The sequence below is a fragment of the Oryx dammah genome, unplaced genomic scaffold, assembly GCF_014754425.2.
Source record: "Oryx dammah isolate SB20612 unplaced genomic scaffold, SCBI_Odam_1.1 HiC_scaffold_18, whole genome shotgun sequence".
Taxonomy (NCBI): Eukaryota; Metazoa; Chordata; class Mammalia; order Artiodactyla; family Bovidae; genus Oryx; species Oryx dammah.
In genome coordinates, this window is record NW_024070202.1 from 47,496,049 (window position 1) to 47,517,636 (window position 21,588).

The window sequence follows — 21,588 nt, forward strand, 5'->3', positions numbered from 1 at the left end:
TCTGCTCTTTCGTTGCTCTTTTGACTTCTCTTCTGGGGCTCTCTGTGCAGACGCACCTTGGATGTGGACTTTCAAGATGGGCTCTGAGCTGACCCCATCAGCTGGTTGGCTGACCTCTTGGTACCATGCCATCAGAGAAGCAGGTAATCAGAGCACAAACAGTCCTGTGGTGTTTGGAGTCTCCCTTAGTGACACCAAAGCCTCTGTTTGATTTCCTGAGTGGCAACAAAGCCAGGAGCAGAAGGTGAGCAGCACCTAGAATAGACCCCAGGTGTGATAACGCGGGGTTCAGGCCCTGGACGATGCACGAGAAGGGTACACAGAAGTGAACTATCAAAATGCAGGAGGTCGTCCTCTTCCTGCTTCTCCTGGGTGCGCTGTCAGGTAGGAGCTCCGTTTTACTCCCTGACTTGGCCCACTCAGTTTGCTAGATATCATTGTGTGATAAAGTCCCCGAAGGAGGAAATTGCCCCTGGGGGGCCCTGTTCAAGTGTGGGACTGTCAGCATCAGGGAGCCCTGTGAGGCCGGGGTGGGATATCTGGAGAAGAGGGTGCCCCAAAAGCCCCATCTAATCCATGTTTATACAGACTGTTCCACTTCCCCTCTTGGCCTGTGTAGTCCTTTCAAGACCTAAAGCTGGGAAAGAGCTTTCCTGGCAGAGCTCTGTGTGTATGTCAGCTAGACTTTGTGCAGATTCTGGCCTTACTCTGGAGCTTTCTAGCGGCAAGCTGAGGTTGCCAAGTCACCCTACGCGGAAACTGAGGTACAGAGGGGTCAGTGTCTGAGTCCTGAGAGAAGAAAACTTCTGATAGAAGGCAAAGATTCACCTCCTGTTCCTGGCACTCCCTCTTCCTTATTCAAGTGCTTCAAGAATCTTGGATGATTTTTCAGTGTTGTCAGCTGGGATTATTGAAATTGAGCTTTTTAAATTAAATCTTATTTTTGAATAGGTAGTATATGCATAATGTATAGAATTCAATCATATTACATTTGCAGATTAATTTGGGGGTAATTTACATCTTTGATGAGTTATACAGTAAAACGCTTAGAGGAATGTCTGTTATCTAGTAAATGCTTAGTAAATGTTACTGATTTGTACGACACTGAGTCTTTCTATTCAAGAACAGGGTTCTAGAAACATGTTCAAGTCTTCATTTTCTCATGAGTATTCTGAGATTTTCTTCATATGGATCTTGCACATTTTGATTATATTTCTAGTTCTTTTTCTTTTCTTTTTTAGCATTTGTAAATGAAATCTTCTTTTGCCCTTTATCTTTTAATTGATCCTTATATAATGTATGGAATTCTGTTAATGAATTATCTTATTTGTAATGATGTTTCTATTGATTTTCATGGATTTTCCAGGTTTGAAAATAATAAATGTTTATACTTTTCCTTCCTTGTTCTCCTATATCTCTTTTCTTTCTCTTATTCAACTACTGGCCCTATGCCTTCAGACTGTTGATAAATAATGATAAGAGTGTACACTCTTGTCTTGTTCTCCATAAAGCATCATGTTAAATTTTGGTATGAAATAGAAATGTTTTATATGTTAAGGGGTTAGCTTTTACTCTTATTTAGGCTATTTGCTTATAAATAAAAATGGACTTTTATTTTTTAAAATTTGGCTACTTGGCATATAGGATCTTAGTTCCATGACCAGGGATCAAACCCATGACCCCTACATTGGAAGCTCAGAGTATTAACCACTGGACCACCAAAGAAATCCCAAAATGGATTTTTTTTTGTAAGTGAATCTATTAATATTTATTCAATATTTTAACAAATGAAAATATATCCATTTTTGCCCTTTATAGTCCATTTTTCCATATACTTAAAAGGGATCCTTCCCTGCTTTTAGGTAGGAAAGTAATCATTTAAGGATAATTGGACATCTCTTTCAAGAACTTTGGTAAACTGAACTATAGTACAGTAGTACTTACAAGAGCAAAATAGCTTGTCTTGATTTCTAATTGCTACAATATGGTGCCAGTGAGATCAAACTTAGGCAAGACAGACCCAATTCATGTTTACATGTGGAAACCATACAATATAAGTGGTTAATCTACTGAAAGCTTGGCATTCGGTTCACATCACTGAGAAGCTTACCTAAGATCTACTTTTATGCTGCAGCACCCTGTGGTATTCTTACACCACCCACAAAAATTCTTTGGGGGGAGAAAAAACATCAAACAATGAAATCTTTAATCTTTGATAACCTTTAAAGCTTGGGAGTGCTTCACAGTAGGTAAACATGGAACATCTTCCTAGAATACCAACTTTACATTAAACGTGTAACATCAAAAGACAAAAAAGTAAATGCACAATTATATTCACTTTTAACAAATGAGAAGTCCCTCAAGTTCCTGCAACCATTTGTATGAACTCATTGGACTTTGACAGGCTCTACGTTAGAAAATGGTCACTTTTGTCATAAAATGCAAAGATAATTTTTAACTGTTTGAAATGTCTGAAGCAAATGCCACCTTTGACAGGTCACATAAATCTCATCTCCAGGTGACACTACCTAAGCCCAAAGGCAGGTGGGATAGATGTTATTTTCGCCTAACTATTGATATTATTTACACCTCTTAACAACTTGAGAGTCCTGTGGACTGCAAGGAGATCCAACCAGTCCATTCTGAAGGAGATCAGCCCTGGGATTTTTTTAGAAGGAATGATGCTAAAGCTCAAACTCCAGTATTTTGGCCACCTCATGCGAAGAGTTGACTCATTGGAAAAGACTCTGATGCTGGGAGGGATCGGGGGCAGGAGGAGAAGGGGCTGACAGAGGATGAGATGGCTGGATGGCATCACTGACTCGATGGACATGAGTCTGAGTGAACTCCGGGAGTTGGTGATGGACAGGGACGTCTGGCGTGCTGCGATTCATGGGGTCGCAAAGAGTCGGACACGACTGAGCAACTGAACTGAACTGAACAACTTATCAAATACAATACTGTTGACTTGTCATTACATTTGTGTGAAATAATTCAAGTATACAGAAAGTTAGGAGCATTTAACCTAATTGACTTCAAATTAAGTGGTAAAAGCAAAGGCAATTCAGGTAGTAACATGGCACAACTTTCCCTGTTAGTGGTTTTAAAACGCTCAGTTAAACAAAAGATGAATTCACTTGCTTAGATATTTGAAATACAACTTCATGCTGATTTTAAACGAAAAGAATGGGAATGACAGTAACAAACAAGCTTCCACCTCTCAATACTGTCATGTGACTAGAGCAGTCTTATATTTGAAACTCAGGGAGGAAACAACTGTGTTCCAAAACACCTAAATATGCGGGTCCAAAAAATGAAGGTTGTTTTTTTTTAAACTGCCACATTCACTCCAAAGCCCATGCATCTCCTTCAGCATCCAAAGATTAAGCACGTGTTCTGCTTAGCTATGTAGTAAAGTGGCAAACACGCTGCACCACTGACGTCACAGGACAGTTGCCTATAAAACTAGACTTCCGACTCTGGGCCCCAGCTTCACTTTCTCTCAGGTCATCATCTCCGTCCGGGAGAGAAGTTGTCTGAGTAACCTCTAAATCGGCTCATACTGTGCTGCCAAGGCTGGGTTCATGACCACCTCTGGCGTGGCAAGAGCAGGCATGGCGACAAACTCCAGGTTAGGGTCTCCAATCAGTTTTCTAGCAAGCCAGAGGAAGGGCTTTTCAAAGTTGTAGCTACTTTTGGCAGAAATGTCATAGTACTGAAGATTCTTCTTTTGGTGGAAGACAGTTGACTTTGCCTTAACCTTTCTGTCCTTAATATCCACTTTGTTGCCCCACAACACAATCAGGATGTTCTCACACACTTGTACCAGATCTCTATGCCAGTTAGGCACATTCTTGTAAGTAACTCTGCTGTTACATCAAACATTATAATGGCACACTGAGCTTGTATATAATAGCCATCTCTCAGTCCACCAAATTTCTCCTGACCAGCTGTATACCATACATTGAACTTAATCAGTCCTCTGTTGGTATGGAACACAAGAGGATGGACCTCAACATTCAAGGTAGCTGCATACTTCTTCTCAAATTCACCAGTCAGATGACATTTCATGAATGTAGTTTTTCCAGTACCACCATCATCAACCAATACAAATTTGAACTGAACTTGGGGTTCTCCTTGGGCAGCCATCACGATGTTACTTCCAGAAGCATCTCTGCGCCCGTCTGACTGAGCCCAAAATGGATTTTTAAATCAAATTTTTTTCTCAAGACCTATAAATAAGACTATTTGATTTTTCCCCTTTGTTCTGTTAATAGATAAATAAATCACAGTTCTCCTAATAATATTTGAACTTTTAGAGGGCAGGAGGAACTGTGAGTGTGAAGTTGGGCCTTGAGCTGCTCAGACTCTTACTTGAATTAAACATTGGAGATTTTCCCAGAAATATAGGCTTTTAGGACCATAATCATTTGAGTTAAGAGGTGACATTTATTGTCATTAGGGGAAAAGTGAGGTTAGAAAAACCCAGATCTCATACTGAAACATAATCATTTGGAATCTTCTCATCAGATGTGTGAAAGAAACATATCACAAAAATCTACAAGAAATACTTGAGATTTTAAAATAAAAACCATATTCTAAGCCCTCTCCCTCCAAAAGACCACACACTGCACTGCACTTTTTTTGCCACATGTCAAATACAATTTTTTTGGAAGGTCTGCTGTGATGCAGACTGCTCCTCTGTTACTTTCTTAGGTGAGTCTGAAAACCTGCTCCTTACCCTTGATCTCAAAAACACCAGGGTCACAGAGGATTGGGGAAGGGGGGCAGTCACAGTACCTGCCTTTAGCAGATTGGAAACAGGCATCACCAAAGTAATCACAGACAAAGTAACACTTTCCAGTATTCTGTTCCTCTCATTTGGTCTAACTGGTGTGTATCCTCCAGGTCCAGGCAAGTCCCACCTCCTCCACAGAGCCTTCACAGATTGCCCTAGCTTTTAGTGGGTGCTCTTTCTGTTGTACCCTGGAGCTCCTCTTGCCTGCACATGGAATGGGTGCCAAGGGTGAGAGTGGGACTGTAAAGAAAACTGAGCATGGAAGAATTGATGTTTTTGAACTGTGGTGTTGGAGAAGACTCTTGAGAGTCCCTTGGACTGCAAGGAGATCCAACCAGTCCACCCAAAAGGAGATCAGTCCTGGGCATTCATTGGAAAGACTGATGTTGAAGCTGAAATTCCAATACTCTGGCCACCTGCTGCAAAGAGCTGACTCATTTTGAAAAGACCCTGATGCTGGGAAAGATTGAAGGAAGGAGAAGGGGACGACAGAGGATGAGATGATTGGATGGCATCACCGACTCAATGGACATGGGTTTCGGTAGACTCCAGCAGTTGGTGATGGACAGGGATGCCTGGCGTGCTGTGGTTCATGGGGTCGCAAAAAGTCGGACACGACTGAGCGACTGAACTGAACACAGAATAAGTGCTCAATGGAAAGTAGCAGGAGTTATAATTCATCCATTATGTGTCTGTCCTGGAATCCTCAACTGGAATGCCAGCCCTACAATAACAGGTTTCATATTCCTTATTCCTCTGTGGTCTCTGAGTACCAACACACACAGGGTATCTAATAGATTTTTGTTGTTGTTGATCATTATCCCTTTGGGGGCCTGTTTTTTTCCTTCCGCATTTACTGATATCCCCCAAATGCAGAAATTCAGATCCTCTGCCTGCTTAATATTGGCATTGAGATTGGCGTCTGTCTTTTTCACCTCCTATTAAGATGAGGGAAAGAAAATATTTTCTCTTCGGGATGCTAAAGTGTCCCTTTCCAGTAACAACTTAGAAAGCAAGGCCTTTAAAAAACATAAACTCCACAAGACTCTCAGCCATAGCACAAGAAAGAGTTGGGGTGAAACAATCTCTGGCTCCATCAGTACCAAAAAACACGTGTCACTCCTGGGAGATGGAGGACTTAGCAAAGGCCCCTCAGTATGTTTAAATCCACTGCACACTGAGGCTGTCTCCACTTTGAGAAAGTCTCCAGGGAACTAGCTTTTGTCTGCGTCTCACAGAAATGAAAAATGCCAGGGTGTTTAATGAGAGAAGGCTCTCCTTGGTAGTTAGAAGATCCACTTGAACTCAAAAAAGGTATCAGGCTCGTTGACCTGAGTTTTGTCCACTGAGCACCAAATGTGAGGTCATCTTGATCTCTCTAGGGTGATCCACAAGTCTACCATCTGGGCCTGGCCCCCAGCTAGGTGAGTCAGGAAATCAAAAGAGGCCCAAGGCTCAGTGTCTTACACTCCTTGAGGACCAGGTGTACATCCTTCTTAATGCTCTCATCATTTGAAAAGGCAGGAAGATGTAGTCCATTTCCAGAAAGTCTTTCTGTGGGTGATCAATCCTATATATGGGATCCAAAGAATGTTACAAAAAGTTTCCTCTTTTCTACCATGTCTCTTTCCTATTAAGACAACCTCAGAAAAGCAAAGGCCATCTCTCCTCTCAGCCCCACTTTCCTCTTCCTTTTCCAAGGGAACCTGGTTGTCTTTCCCTCACTCCTGCTGAAACACTCAAGTTACTGGAATCTGTCTGCTTTTCCATCTCCACAGAATTAGATGTTGGCAAGAAACCCGCCCTTCTCAGGCCTGAACCAGAGTGATGCTCCAAGACAAACACCTCCCTCTCTTGCTAATGATGACCTAGTGTCATTTACAGAATCATTAGAAGTCTCACCACCTTTTCTTCTGTGTCCTACCTTCCATTAGCCTTTGGGGGGCGTGAATGAGCCCCCCAAAGTGGGTGGGTGAGCATCCCATCCAGGAAGGAATAACATTGTGAAAATGAAAGACACAGGAAGATGTTGCATATGCTAAAACAACAACATTCTACAATGTTTTATAGTGTACTGAACATATGTGTTTTCTTATATGGTACCCATGAGAGTGAATTCTAGTAGGACTGGAATTAGTCTAAGTGGCTTTGCTAAAGTTCCTGCACACAGCTAACTCTCGTTCAAGGCAAGGAGGCTGCTGACTAATAGCACTGCATTGTAACCATGGGTCCCTAGAGGTTGTGGATGGTCTGCCCCAGCCTAAAAGCAATGTTCATTGATGAGGGTGAGATTGACGATTTGCCCCTGGTCTTGGTGAGCCCATCAGAGGGTTCTGCTGTTGGGGCTAGTTATGTAACAGGATGGTGCCTATAGGACCAGCGAAATACTCAATACAAACAGTTCCAGCAGAGACTCTAATTTGGATTCACTGTTTCCAAGGTATCAGTGATGGTGGTTTCTGGTCTGAGCAAGTGCACTTAGCTATGGCCTTAGGGAAAGAAGATAGCAGGAGCCTGCTGGCTCTGGGCCTCTCCCGTCCTCTTGCTATGAGGCAGCATTCAGCTGGGATGCACATCCTTACTTTAATGTAACTGCTATACTGTCTCCATTTTCTGTAATCAACTGTGGATGTGGAAGCATTCTCATTTGGGTCCTGTGCATCTCCTTGAACAATTGAACAACTGGAAATGTTTAATGGCCACTCCAGTGTAGCCCCACATCCCTGAGAGACAGAGTGGACAAAAGGCCCAAAGAACTTGAGGGACCAGCCCAAGGCCACACAGTCACGTAGCAGCAAAACTCAGATTGGCTCTGACTCCAATTCTCTTGCCCCTTTCACAACATTCCTCTGGATTCTTTTGCTACGATTTGATTAGTTACCAGAAGAAAGAGGCATGTATTGAGCGACAGCCTCAGATGAGTACTGCCCTGTGTACTGAAAACAGAGTAGTAAGTCAGACAGCAGCTACATCCCCTGAGGGAGAAGAAGGACTGTCCCCACACTTCCTGAGCCACCTCATCACCTTTGGTGTCAGAGACCCAGGTGGCCAGCTTCCTCCCCTGGAACGGCGGCTACAGAGGCCTTCATTATCCCAACACGGGCTCCAGGGAGGGGGCCTCCTTGGACCCTTTCTGGCAAGGCAGTGATTTCGCTTATTTGGAAACAAGCAAACCCACCATCCATTGAAGCTCTTGGCCATAGGCTAGATGTTTCAGTGGACTCAGTGACTGATAGTCATTTTGTGTGCCTTTTCTTTTTCAAAGTGTACCCATCAAGCAATTCTAATTTGCTTCTTAATTAAGATGCATGTGTAAGTCAAATTCTATTAAAGCCTCTTTCCTGATCTCCAGCACTCAGACCACCAGAGAAAGTTTGGAAGGAAAGTGCGTCATGTCTTAGGGAGAGATGGCCCCTGGTTCCTGGCCTTCCCTCTGCCGGGGAAGGCCTGATTAGCAGAGTGCCTTTGGACACGTCCCTTAAACTTATCTGTAGAATGAACAAATTGAATATTTGGTGAATTCCATACCATATTAATTGCTCTATTTTTAGAGTGTGGACCCTTGCCACTAGTTATTACTATTAATACTGTTACCACTGCTTTTAATAGCAAAGAAACTGGAGGAATTGGTTGTTGGACTAAGACTTGGGAGATCCCAGCTTGGCCACTTGCCTTATCAATGTCCCTGGAGTGTCTGCCTCAAAGTTATTAGAATTCAGCTACACCACTCTGGCACACATAACCTTTTCCTGGGAGGAAAGACCACCAGTAGAAGAGCAGAACAGATCCAGCAAGAATGTCCACAGAAATATTCACAGACACAGTCTGGCTTTATCCAGACAGTTTCCAACACAAAGTGCCTGAGGTCACTGGATAGATCCGCTTTTCCCTCCCCAGTACTTCCCTCACCACCATGAGGAAGTGGGACCACTCAAGGCAGACCAGGGCAAGCCCTGTAAGTGTAAGGAGGCAGCATGGAACCATGAAAAGGAGCCCTGCCCCTGGAGTCAGATGCTGTGGCTTGGAAGACTGGTTCTTCTCTAGAATTAGCCTCTCAAACTCAGAAATTATTGAAGTTATGATTAATGCAATAAGATCAAGGGATATACTACCCACAAAGCAAAGTAGAGGCTATCTACTGGGGATATTTGGTAAGCAATCTCTCCAGTTTACCACAGTAAGGTTGGTGGCTGCAGTAATCTTCCTGTTGAGGTTGAGGTTGTGTGAACCTCTGAGTAGGGCTTAGCAAGCCTCTCATTGGTGAGACTGTACCAAGCTAATACTCCAGCCCTGTTCCTTATGCTGTTCCCCTAAAAGGCCTCTTACATGTCACATCACCCTAATCTAACCTCTGGGTAGAGAGTCCAATCTCTTACCGGCCCCAGCACCATCTTGCTATGGTGTTACCAGGTTATAGAATATCCACAACTCATCTCACGTGCAGGGTCATCTGACAAGCATGGATCAAAAGCCTATAGTAGAGACACGCAGTCTGCTATCTACAGACCCAGATGCATGAACCAGGGCCCTCGTGGCCACTTACTGGGTGTGTAGTCTCAGGGGTGTGAAGTGGTGGCAGTGATGCCTACTTCCAGGGACCATGGTTAGAGCAGATGAAATCAGGCATACTTAGCACGATGCCCGGTGCATAGGTACTCAGTGAACGTGAGTGGTTACTAGTTTTAGTCTGTTCCTTTGGGCTGTGAGCTACCTTACCCTGGGCTATTCTCTCTCTCTCTTTTTAAAATATTTATTATCAAGCTCTTTACAGAGAAAGCTTGCCAATTTTTTTCCCAAATTTTATTTATTTTTGACTGTGCTGGGCTTTTGTTGCCGCACAGGTTTTTGTCTAGTTGCAGCGAGCAGGGGCTGTTCTCTAGTTGCAGCGTGCGGTCTTCTCATTGCTGGGGCTTCTCTTGTTGCAGAGCACAGGCTCTTGGGCACCCGGACTTCAGTAGCTGTGGTCCCTGGACTCCAGAGCACAGGCTCAATAGGTGTGGTGCACAGGCTTAGGTGCTCCCATGGCATGTGGGATCTTCCTGGATCAGGGATTGAACCTGTGTCTCCTGCACCGGCAAAAGGATTCTTTACCACTGAGCCACCAGGGAAGCCCTAACCTGGGCTGTTCATGAGAAAAATCTAATGAGTTACATCTTTGCTTAAACATACATAGAAGCCTCTTTCCTTGGTCAGAGAGGCACAAATCACTGCAGCAAGATCAGGTGGGGTCCTTGGAAACAAATTGCCAGTCTTTCTGTTTGCTCGTGACTGTCTTGCCCTGCTGAGCCGAAAGGGAACAGTCCTGTGAACAACTTGGCTGGGCAGGGCGGTGTGCTGGAGACTCCAATGCTGGGAAAAGAAGGCCTGAGGGGATTATACACACAAAACCCAACCCACCATAGCAATTATTTTGCTCATTTTTAAAAACTATTTTGGGGAAATTTTTGCCTCTAAATACTCTAGACATACTATATTGCTGCTGGGTTTTTTTTTTTTTTAATCACAAGAATGCTATAATATTAAAGTCAATTTTAATAGATTAAAAAAATCCATTTGTATTCACATCACCCTAAACCTCAGCTATTTTGATATTTCTGAGTCCTTGCACAGTCCTTGTCCATAAAACCAGATAATTCTGTCAGCAAAAACTAACTTATGCATAATGCATTTTACTCTCTAAATGAAATCAGATGATTTTAGATTTAGGAATGCTTGTATCAATGGATGTGTTTATATTTCAATTTTTCCTGCATTTCCACCTGCTCCTCTGCCTCCCCTCCCTCAAATTTGAAGTAAAAGCATTCTCCTATAAAAGCCAATGTTTTCCCATGACTTGTTTGTTTCTAGAAATTCTGCACTTTTCAGATCTTTCCACCCTGTAGATCTGTCCTGCCTGTACCTCCTGCCATTCTAGGGACTTTGTCCCCAATGGTTAATGGTGGCCACGGTTGGAAGCTGACTGAGAAGGTGACCTTGGTGTAAATTTTGACTTTGTTACTTATTATTCACTGTGTGTGCTTCAGCTCAGTTTCCTCATCTGTAAAATAATGACACTAATGTTTATCCAAAAGGATTGTGTTAAGGAATAAATGAGGGAAAGCATTTTACAGAATGCATTTATTTGGAACACCGAGTAAGTGGCAATTGTATCAGTTTCTTAGGGCTGCTATAACAAATTACCAGAAACTGAATATCTTAACTCAGCAGAAATTTATTCTCTCACAATTCAGGAACGCAGAAATCTGAAATCAAGGTATCAACAGGGTTGGTTCCTTCTAGAGTCTCTGAGAGAGATGCTTCTCCACACCTGCATCCTGACTTCTAGGGGTTGTTTGCTATGCCTTGGTTTGTAGCTGCATCACTATGGTTTCTCAGTTCAGTTCAGTTGTCACTCAGTCACGTCCGACTTTTTGTGACCCTATGCACTGCAGCACGCCAGGCCTCCCTATCTATCACAAACTCCTGGAGTTTACTCAAACTCATGTCCATTGAGTCGGTGATGCCATCCAGCCATCTCATCCTCTGTCGATCCTTCTCCTCCTGCCCTCGATCTTTCCCAGCACCAGGGTCTTTTCAAATGAGTCAGCTCTCCGCATCAGGCGGCCAAATTACTGGAGTTTCAGCTTCAGCATCAGTCCTTCCAATGAATATTCAGGACTGATTTCCTCTAGGATGGACTGGTTGGATCTCCATGCTGTCCAAAGGACTCTCAAGAGTTTTCTCCAACACCACAGTTCAAAAGCATCAATTCTTCGGCATTCAGCTTTCTTTATAGTCCAACTCTCACATACATGACTGCTAGAAAAACCATAGCCTTGACTAGATGGACCTTCATTGGCAAAGTAATGTCTGCTTTTTAATATGCTGTCTAGGTTGGTCATAACTTTTCTTCCAAGGAGTAAGCGTCTTTTAATTTCATGGCTGCAGTCACCATCTGCAGTGATCTTGGAGCCCCCCAAAATAAAGTCAGTCACTGTTTCCCTATGTATTTGCCATGAAGTGATGGGACCGGAGGCCATGATCTTCGTTTTCTGAATGTTGAGCTTTGAGCCAACTTTTTCACTCTCCCCTTTCACTTTCATCAAGAGGCTCTTTAGTTCCTCTTCACTTTCTGCCATAAGGGTGGTGTCATCTGCATATCTGAGGTTATTGATATTTCTCCTGGCAATCTTGATTCCAGCTTGTGCTTCATCCAGTACAGTATTTCTCATGATGTACTCTGCACGTGAGTTAAATAAGCAGGGTGACAATATACAGCCTTGACGTACTTCTTTCCCAATTTGGAACCAGTCTGTTGTTTCATGTCCAGTTTTAGCTGTTGTTTCCTGACCTGCATACAGATTTCTCAAGAGGCAGGTCAGGTGGTCTGGTATTCCCATCTCTCTCAGAATTTTCCACAGTTTGTTGTGATCCACACAGTCAAAGGCTTTGGCATAGTCAATAAAGAAGAAGTAGATGTTTTTCTGGAACTCTCTTGCTTTTTCCATGATCCAATGGATATTGGCAATTTGATCTCTGGTTTCTCTACCTTTTCTAAAACTAGCTTGAACATCTGGAAGTTCACAGTTCATGTATTGCTTTAGCCTGGCTTGGAGAATTTTGAGCATTACTTTACTAGCATGTGAGATGAGTGCAATTGTAAGGTAGTTTGAGCATTCTTTTGCATTGCCTTTCTTTGGGATTGGAATGAAAACTGACCTTTTCCAGTCCTGTGGCCACTGCTGAGTTTTCCACATTTGCTGGCATATTGAGTGCAGCACTTTCACAGCATCATCTTTCAGGATTTGAATTAGTTCAACTGGAATTCCATCACCTCCACTAGCTTTGTTTGTTGTGATGCTTCCTAAGGCCCACTTGACTTCACATTCCAGGATGTCTGGCTCTAGGTGAGTGATCACACCATCATGATTATCTGGGTGGTGAAGATCTTTTTTGTACAGTTCTTCTGTGTATTCTTGCCACCTCTTCTTAATATCTTCTGCTTCTGTTAGGTCCATACCATTTCTGCCCTTTATTGAGCCCATCTTTGCATGAAATGTTCCCTTGGTATCTTTAATTTCCTTGAAGAGATCTCTAGTCTTTCCCATTCCGTTGTTTTTCTCTATTTCTTTGCACTGATCACTGAGAAAGGCTTTCTTATCTCTCCTTGCTATTCCTTGGAACTTTGCATTCAAATAGGTATATCGTTCCTTTTCTCCTTTGCTTTGGCTTGTCTCCTTTTCACAGCTATTTGTAAGGCCTCCTCAGACAGCCATTTTGCTTTCTTTCATTTCTTTTTCTTAGGGATGGTCTTGCTCCCTGTCTCCTGTACAATGTCACAAACCTCCGTCCATAGTTCATCAGGCACTCTATCAGATCTAGTCCTTTGAATCTATTTCTCACTTGTACTGTTCATCATAAGCGATTTGATTTATATCATACCTGAGTGGTCTAGTGGTTTTCCTTACTTTCTTCAATTTAAGTCTGAATTTGGAAAAAAGTTCATAATCTGAGCCACAGTCAGATCACGGTCTTGTTTTTGCTGACTGTATAGAGCTTCTCCATCTTTGGCTGCAAAGAATATAATCAATCTGATTTCGGTGTTGACCATCTGGTGATGTCCATGTGTAGAGTCTTCTCTTGTGTTGTTGGAAGAGAGTGTCTGCTATGATTAATGTGTTCTCTTGGCAAAACTTTGTTAGCCTTTGCCCTGCTTCATTCTGTACTCCAAGGCCAAATTTGCCTGTTACTCCAGGTGTTTCTTGACTTCCTACTTTTGCATTCCAGTCCCCTATAATGAAAAGGACATCTTTTTTAGGTGTTAGTTCTAGAAGGTCTTGTAGGTCTTCATAGAACGATTCAACTTCAGCTTCTTTAGCATTACTGGCTGGGGCAGAGACTTGGATTACTGTGATATTGAATGATATGCCTTGGAAACAGATCATTTTGTCATTTTTGAGACTGCATCCAAGTACTGCACTTTGGACTCTTTTGTTGACTAGGATGGCTACTCCATTTCTTCTAAGGGATTCTTGCCCACATTATGATGGTCATCTGAGTTAAATTCACCCATTCTGGTCCATCTTAGTTCGCTGATTCCTAAAACATTGATGTTCACTCTTGCCTTCTCCTGTTTGACCACTTCCAATTTGCCTTGATTCATGGACCTAACATTCCAGGTTCCTATGCAATATTGCTCTTTACAGCATTGGACCTTGCTTCCATCACCTGTCACATCCATAACTGGATGTTCTTTTTGCTTTGGCTCTGTCTCTTCATTCTTTCTGGAGTTATTTCTCCACTGATCTTCAGTAGCATATTGGGTACTATCGACCCAGATGGGAGTTCATATTTCAGTGTCCTGTTTTTTTCGCCTTTTCATACTGTTCTCAAGGCAAGAATACTAAAGTGGTTTGCCATTCCCTTCTCCAGTGGACCATGTTTTGTCAGAACTCTCTGCCATGACCATCCGTCTTGGGGGGCCCTACATGGCATGGCTCATAGTGTCACTGAGTTAGACAAGGCTGTGGTCCATGGGATTAGATTGGATAGTTTTCTGTGATTGTAGTTTTCAGTCTGTCTGCCCTCTGATGGAGAAGGACAAGAGGCTTATGGAAGCTTCCTGATGGGACAGACTGACTTAGGGTGAAACTAGGTCTATTTCTGATGGGTGGGGCCATGCTCAGTTCAGTTCAGTTCAGTTCAGTCGCTCAGTCGTGTCCGACTCTTTGCGACCCCATGAATCGCAGCACGCCAGGCCTCCCTGTTCATCACCAACTCCCGGAGTTCACTCAGACTCACATCCATCGAGTGAGTGATGCCATCCAGCCATCTCATCTTCTGTCGTCCCCTTCTCCTCCTGCCCCCAATCCCTCCCAGCATCAAAGTCCTTTCCAATGAGTCAACTCTTCACATGAGGTGGCCAAAGTACCAGAGTTTCAGCTTTAGCATCATTCCTTCCAAAGAAATCCCAGGGCTGATCTCCTTCAGAATGGACTGGTTGGATTTCCTTGCAGTCCAAGGGACTCTCAAGAGTCTTCTCCAACACCACAGTTCAAAAGCATCAATTCTTCAGCACTCAGTTTTCTTCACAGTCCAACTCTCACATCCATACATGACTACTGGAAAAACCATAGCCTTGACTAGACGGACCTTAGTCGGCAAAGTAACGTCTTTGCTTTTGAATATGCTACCTAGGTTGGTCATAACTTTTCTTCCAAGGAGTAAGCGTCTTTTAATTTCATGGCTGCAGTCACCATCTGCAGTGATTTTGGAGCCCAAAAAATTAAAGTCTGACACTGTTTCCACTGTTTCCCCATCTATTTGCCATGAAGTGATGGGACCAGATGCCATGATCTTCGTTTTCTGAATGTTGACCTTTAAGCCAACCTTTTCACTCTCCTCTTTCACTTTCATCAAGAGGCTTTTTAGTTCCTCTTCACTTTCTGCCATAAGGGTGGTGTCATCTGCATAACTGAGGTTATTGATAATTCTCCCGGCAATCTTGATTCCAGCTTGTGTTTCTTCCAGTCCAGCGTTTCTCATGATGTACTCTGCATAGAAGTTAAATAAGCAGGGTGACAATATACAGCCTTGACGTACTCCTTTTCCTATTCGGAACTAGTCTGTTGTTCCATGTCCAGTTCTAACTGTTGCTTCCTGACCTGCATACAGATTTCTCAAGAGGCAGGTCAGGTGGTCTGGTATTCCCATCTCTTTCAGAATTTTCCACAGTTTATTGTGATCCACACAGTCAAAGGCTTTGGCATAGTCAATAAAGAAGAAGTAGATGTTTTTCTGGAACTCTCTTCCTTTTTCCATGATCTAGCAGATGTTGGCAATTTGATCTCTGGTTCCTCTGCCTTTTCTAAAACCAGCTTGAACATCTGGAAGTTCATGCTTCATGTATTGCTGAAGCCTGGGTTGGAGAATTTTGAGCATTACTTTACTAGCATGTGAGATGAGTGCAATTGTGCAGTAGTTTGAACATTCCTTGGCATTGCCTTTCTTTGGGATTGGAATGAAAACTGACCTTTTCCAGTCCTGTGGCCACTGCTGAGTTTTCCAAATTTGCTGGCATAATGAGTGCAGCACTTTCATAGCATCATCTTTCAGGATTTGAAATAGCTCAACTGGAATTCCATCACCTCCACTAGCTTTGTTCATAGTGATGCTTCCTAAGGCCCACTTGACTTCACATTCCAGGATGTCTGGCTCTAGGTGAGTGATCACACCATCATGATTATCCGGGTCGTGAAGATCTTTTTTGTACAGTTCTTCTGTGTATTCTTGCCACTTCTTCTTAATATCTTCTGCTTCTGTTAGGTCCATACCATTTCTGTCCTTTATCGAGCCCATCTTTGCATGAAATGTTCCCTTGGTATCTCTAATTTTCTTGAAGAGATCTCTAATCTTTCCCATTCTGTTCTTTTGCTCTATTTCTTTGCATTGATCACTGAAGAAGGCTTTCTTATCTCTTCTTGCTATTCTCTGGAACTCTGCATTCAGATGCTTATATCTTTCCTTTTCTCCTTTGTTTTTCACTTCTCTTCTTTGCACAGCTATCTGTAAGGCCTCCCCAGACAGCCATTTTGCTTTTTTGCATTTCTTTTCCATGGGGATGGTCTTGATCCCTGTCTCCTGTACAATGTCACGAACCTCATTGTATAGTTCATCAAGCACTCTATCTATCAGATCTAGGCCCTTAAATCTACTTCTCACTTCCACTGTATAATCATAAGGGATTTGATTCAGGTCATACCTGAATGGTCTAGCGGTTTTCCCTACTTTCTTCAATTTAAGTCTGAATTTGGTAATAAGGAGTTCATGATCTGAGCCACAGTCAGCTCCCGGTCTTGTTTTTGTTGACTGTATAGAGCTTCTCCATCTTTGGCTGCAAAGAATATAATCAATCTGATTTTGGTGTTGACCATCTGGTGATGTCCATGTGTAGAGTCTTCTCTTGTGTTGTTGGAAGAGGGTGTTTGCTATGACCAGTGCATTTTCTTGGCAAAACTCTATTAGTCTTTGCCCTGCTTCATTCTGTACTCCAAGGCCAAATTTGCTTGTTACTCCAGGTGTTTCTTGACTTTCTACTTTTGCATTCCAGTCCCCTATAATGAAAATGACATCTTTTTTAGGTGTTAGTTCTAAAAAGGTCTTGTGGGTCTTCATAGAACCATTCATTTTCAGTTTCTTCAGCATTACTGGTCGGGGCATAGACTTGGATTACCGTGATATTGAATGGTTTGCCTTGGAAATGAACAGAGATCATTCTGTCATTTTTGAGATTGCATCCAAGTACTGCATTTCAGACTCTTTTGTTGACCATGATGGCACTCCATTTCTTCTGAGGGATTCTTGCCCACAGTAGTAGATATAATGGTCATCTGAGTTAAATTCAGCCATTCCAGTCCATTTTAGTTCGCTGATTCCTAGAATGTCAACGTTCACTCTTGCCATTTCTTGTTTGACCACTTCCAATTTGCCTTGATTCATGGATCTGACATTCCAGGTTCCTATGCAATATTGCTCTTCACAGCATCGGACCTTGCTTCTATCACCAGTCACATCCACAGCTGGGTATTGTTTTTGCTTTGGCTCCATCCCTTCATTCTTTCTAGAGTTATTTCTCCACTGATCTCCAGTAGCATATTGGGCACCTACTGACCTGGGGAGTTCTTCTTTCAGTATCCTATCATTTTGCCTTTTCATACTGTTCATGTCTTTAATCCAGTTTTCTATTGATGGGTGGAGCTGTGTTCCCTCTCTGCTATTTACCTGGGGGCAGAACTACGGTGGAGTTAATGAAGATAATGGTGACCTCCTTCAAAAGGTCCCATGCGTGTACTGCTGCACTCAGTGCCCCCAACCCTGCAGCAGGCCACCACCGACTCACGCCTCCGCTGGAGATGCCTGGACACCCACAGGCAAGCCTGGGTCAGTCTCCTGTGGGGTCACTGCTCCTTTCTCCTGGGTCCTGGTGCACAAGGTTCTGTTTGTGTCCTCCAAGAGTCTATTTCCCAGTCCTGCTAAGTTCTGGCAGCGCTATGGTGGGGTTATTGGTGACCTCCTCCAGGAGGGCTTATGCCAACCCAAGTCTGCCCCACCCAGAGCCCCTGCCCCTGTGGTAGTCCACTGCTGACCCGCACCTCCACAGGAGATGCTCAAACAGTTCTGTCTCAGTCTCTGTGGGGTCCCTGGGTCCTGGTGCTATGGTTTCTACCTCTGTCCTAATGATGCTTCTTCCTTCTGTGTGTGTCTTTGTGTCCTGTCCTGTTCTTATAAGGACACTGGTTACTAGATTTGGGGCTCACTCTAATCCAGCAAGACCTCCTCTTAACTAGATAATTAGATAATAATTAGATAGATAATTAACTAGATGTAGATAATTCCATCTACAAAGACTCTATTTGCAGATAAGGTACATTCTGAGGTTCTGGGTAGACATGAATTGGAGGAGGGGGCACTATTCAGCCCCTACAGTAGTGTTGTTATAGAAGCATAAAGATCACAGCCCACTCCTCTCCTCTGTGCTGGCAGAATCCTCTAGAGTGTCAAAGACAACTTAGACCATCCCAAAGCTTTCCTGGTAGCAAAAAATAACACATTTTCTCTGACATCATAAAATTCCCTGTCTGTAGTGCAACCCAAGGAAATTCACAGGCTTGCCCTGAGTCTCTCACTTCCTTCTCTTTGAAACAGGAGTTACTCTATTGAGCACAATGTCCCGATCAAGGCTGTACATGATGCCCTCAGCATCTAATGATAACAAGTCATTGTCCATGAGATTATACTTAGGGATATGGGGAGAGGTGTGATTTTGGAGTTCTCCAGTCAAGCACACCCCATTATCAATGTTCTCTTTATCTAACACTGACACAGAGAAGGAAAATAAACTCTTGAAGTTTCCCTAGCCTTTGTAAGACAGAGGATGCTGTGGCCAGACTGGGTCCTTCAAGGGGGTGTCATGTTCTAAAATTTCACGTTTCCTTCTCCCTGCCTCTCTACAAAAGTTGGGAGAAATACAAAAGGAAGCAGAGAGGTAATTGGAAAAACAGAAGCTTTATTTCCAGAATGTCAGAAGCAGATTTCATGGTTGTATAGTGGTGGTTGTTTTCTTGGCTCCAAGAAGATCTCACATTCCATTTCCAGCTCTTGGCAAGAATCTTCATTCTTGGAGAGTGACCGGGTTCCAGCTTCGCCCTGAGCTACGAGTTGAAGCCACAAACCAAGCTGCTAAGTCCTTGTTTTCAGCACAAGGCTTTGTGCTAATGTGGTTTTGCATCCTTTTTATATCTGCAGGCGGACAGGCACTACAGCTAATCCACTTACCCGCTATGAGCAAAGTGGCAGAGAATTCTCCACCTGAGACTTCAGTGCACATGTTTTCTGTGAAATTATCAGCATCACTGTCACCTGTGGTCCCAGGGTTTCCCCTGATAATCAACTCCAGTCCCCTCACTCGGGCCTTCAGGGTGAACTGGCTGTCGGACACTGACTTTGAGGTAAGCACTGTCTTATTCCCAAGGGAGCTGCTCACAAAGAGGGGCCCTGAAGATGGTATGGGTGGAATTCTGGATCAGTGGTCATTTCTTCCTCTTTTCCTGCTTTAATCTTCCCTCTTGTGAGATCTGGACATTCTGTTCGGGGCATTCTAGAGCATTCTGTGCTAGATGCCTCTGTAGGTTTTGGACCTTTTTCCCTCCATTTAATCCAGTCCAAATGAACAGTATGTCCAATTTGTTACAAATAAAAGGCTCATTTCTTATTGCCAATCACCCTCATATGATAACAGGTGTTAGGAGTGCCAATGGTAGCCGAATTCCTGGGTGGAATAGTTTGTGTAATTATCTCCTTAGAAACCAGACCCTGATGAACTAGTACCCGGTGATTCTTCTTTTCTATGATTCTGTGATTTTTCAGTAGGAAATTTATAAGAAGATATTGCATATGGAAGAACACACCCTTAATAAAAATATAAGTCTGGATGTCTAGCCATACTGCATGAATGTTTCTTCTTGGACAATTCAGATCCAGTCAATCACATTCAAGAGCTATGCCACTGTGGCTCTGTTTTCTAGTTTGTCATCTGGTCTTTCCAAAAGTTGTCACTTCTCCTTAGGCAGGATGAACCTGCTGATTGCATGTTTTCCACTGACAACCTCAAAGGCCTTCTAAGGGTGTCTTTAGGGTGTAGGTGTCTGGACCCCGTTGGAGTGCATTCTCTCCCATGTCTACCTCATTCCTCAGTGGGCACAGGAACCTCCTACAGTCATCATCAGCCCTGCCCCAGCTCCCACCTGCCATTGTTCTGGGTTCTAGGGGTACCCAGTGGGCTTGCTTGGTCTGAGCTTGGTTGCCTCTCTGAGAAACATACGAGATGTTCTTAAACCCAGGTGATGATTAGAGTCACTAAGGGAACTTTCAAAAAGGGTGCATATCTGGGCCTCAGAACACACTGTGGAGCCCATGGACTTGGGGGCCAGAGCCCAGCATCTTGTGTTCTCCTCACCCCAGGGGTGGGCCCTCTGGCACGCAAGGAGCACACATTCAGGCAACCTCCGCCTCAGCATCCAGTGCACATTCCTGGGGCCCAGCTACCGTTCCTGTGACTTCCCTGCCTGCAGACCTGCTCCCTTGACATCTGGTTCATCTTTAACAGTGGTTGCTCATCTGTGCCTCTAAGCCTTGCCAGTTGCTTACACTTACAGAGCACATAGTATACGCTGGACACTGCGGAAAGCACTTGACATGTGTTCTTTTGTAATATTCACAACAATCCAGTGATTTTATTTGTGTGATTGTCCCCTTTGTACCGATAGGGGAAATGAGGAAAAATTTAGTAGAGGTGAAATAACTTGCCCTGTGTTGCACAGCTATTGCTGTGCTGACACTGGAAGGCAGGCAGTCTGGCTTTAGAGCTCTATTTTTTTTAAAACAGCTCTATTGAGATATAATATACATAGCATGTAATTCACCCATTGAAAGTATACAGTTCAGTCATTTTTACTCTATTCACACACCATCACCACAATCCAGTTTTAGAACATTTTCATCCCCCAAAATGAAACCCCAAATCCATTAGTAGTCACTCCCCTGTCTCCTATCCCCCCAGGCCCTGATAACCACTAACCTACTTTCTGTCTTAATGGATTTGCCCATTCTGTCCCTTCATATGAATTGAATCATATTGTATTTTTTTTAATGACTGGCTTCTTTCACTTAAGCATAAAGTTTCAAAGGTCACACACATTGTAGCATGGATCAGTATTTCATTCCCTTGAAATGACTGAATGATACTCCACTATATGGATATACCACATTTTGTCTATTTGTTCATCAGTTGACAGATGTTTGGGTTATTTCCCCTTGAGAGCCCTCATTCTCAGCTTCTTGCAGTCTATTGCCTTTAATGATGAGGATGACCAAACTATTTCAGATTGGCAGAGGTTTCAAAGCACATTCACATCCTGATCTCTTAATTGTTACTACTAACACTGATATTATCACTATTAAAGTTGTAAATCCCTATTTTATAAATAAGATCGCAATGAGACATCAAGGTTAACTGATCTTTCTGATATCACAGAGCCAGAAAGGATGAAATAAGAACTTGACTCAGGTCTTCCTACTACCAGTCTCAGGCTCTGTCCCCTCCAATTGCCACGCACAGCTATTACTGTTTGGATAAGTATCCAAATCTTTCACTCTCATATATCCCCTCCCCACATCACATGTGATTCAAACACGGCTGTCAGTCAAGGAGGAATTCCATCCTGTTCTTGACCTCTACAAATGGAGAATTTTTT

General features: G+C 43.2%; 1 protein-coding gene and 1 pseudogene across 2 annotated transcripts in view; one reads left to right on the top strand and one right to left on the bottom strand.

Annotated features, from left to right (window-relative positions):
• The first annotated feature begins 232 nt into the window (after window positions 1-232).
• The window catches only part of CDHR3 (cadherin related family member 3), a 73,670-nt gene continuing 52,314 nt past the window's right edge, over window positions 233-21,588 (top strand). For both annotated transcript variants that reach the window (XM_040260813.1, XM_040260814.1), the window contains exons 1-2: window positions 233-384; window positions 19,082-19,284. In XM_040260813.1, the coding sequence (XP_040116747.1) occupies window positions 339-384; window positions 19,082-19,284 (249 nt within the window). In that variant the 5' untranslated portion in view covers window positions 233-338. The remainder of the gene's footprint in view (window positions 385-19,081; window positions 19,285-21,588) is intronic.
• On the bottom strand, window positions 3,405-4,149 carry LOC120878238 (annotated as a pseudogene).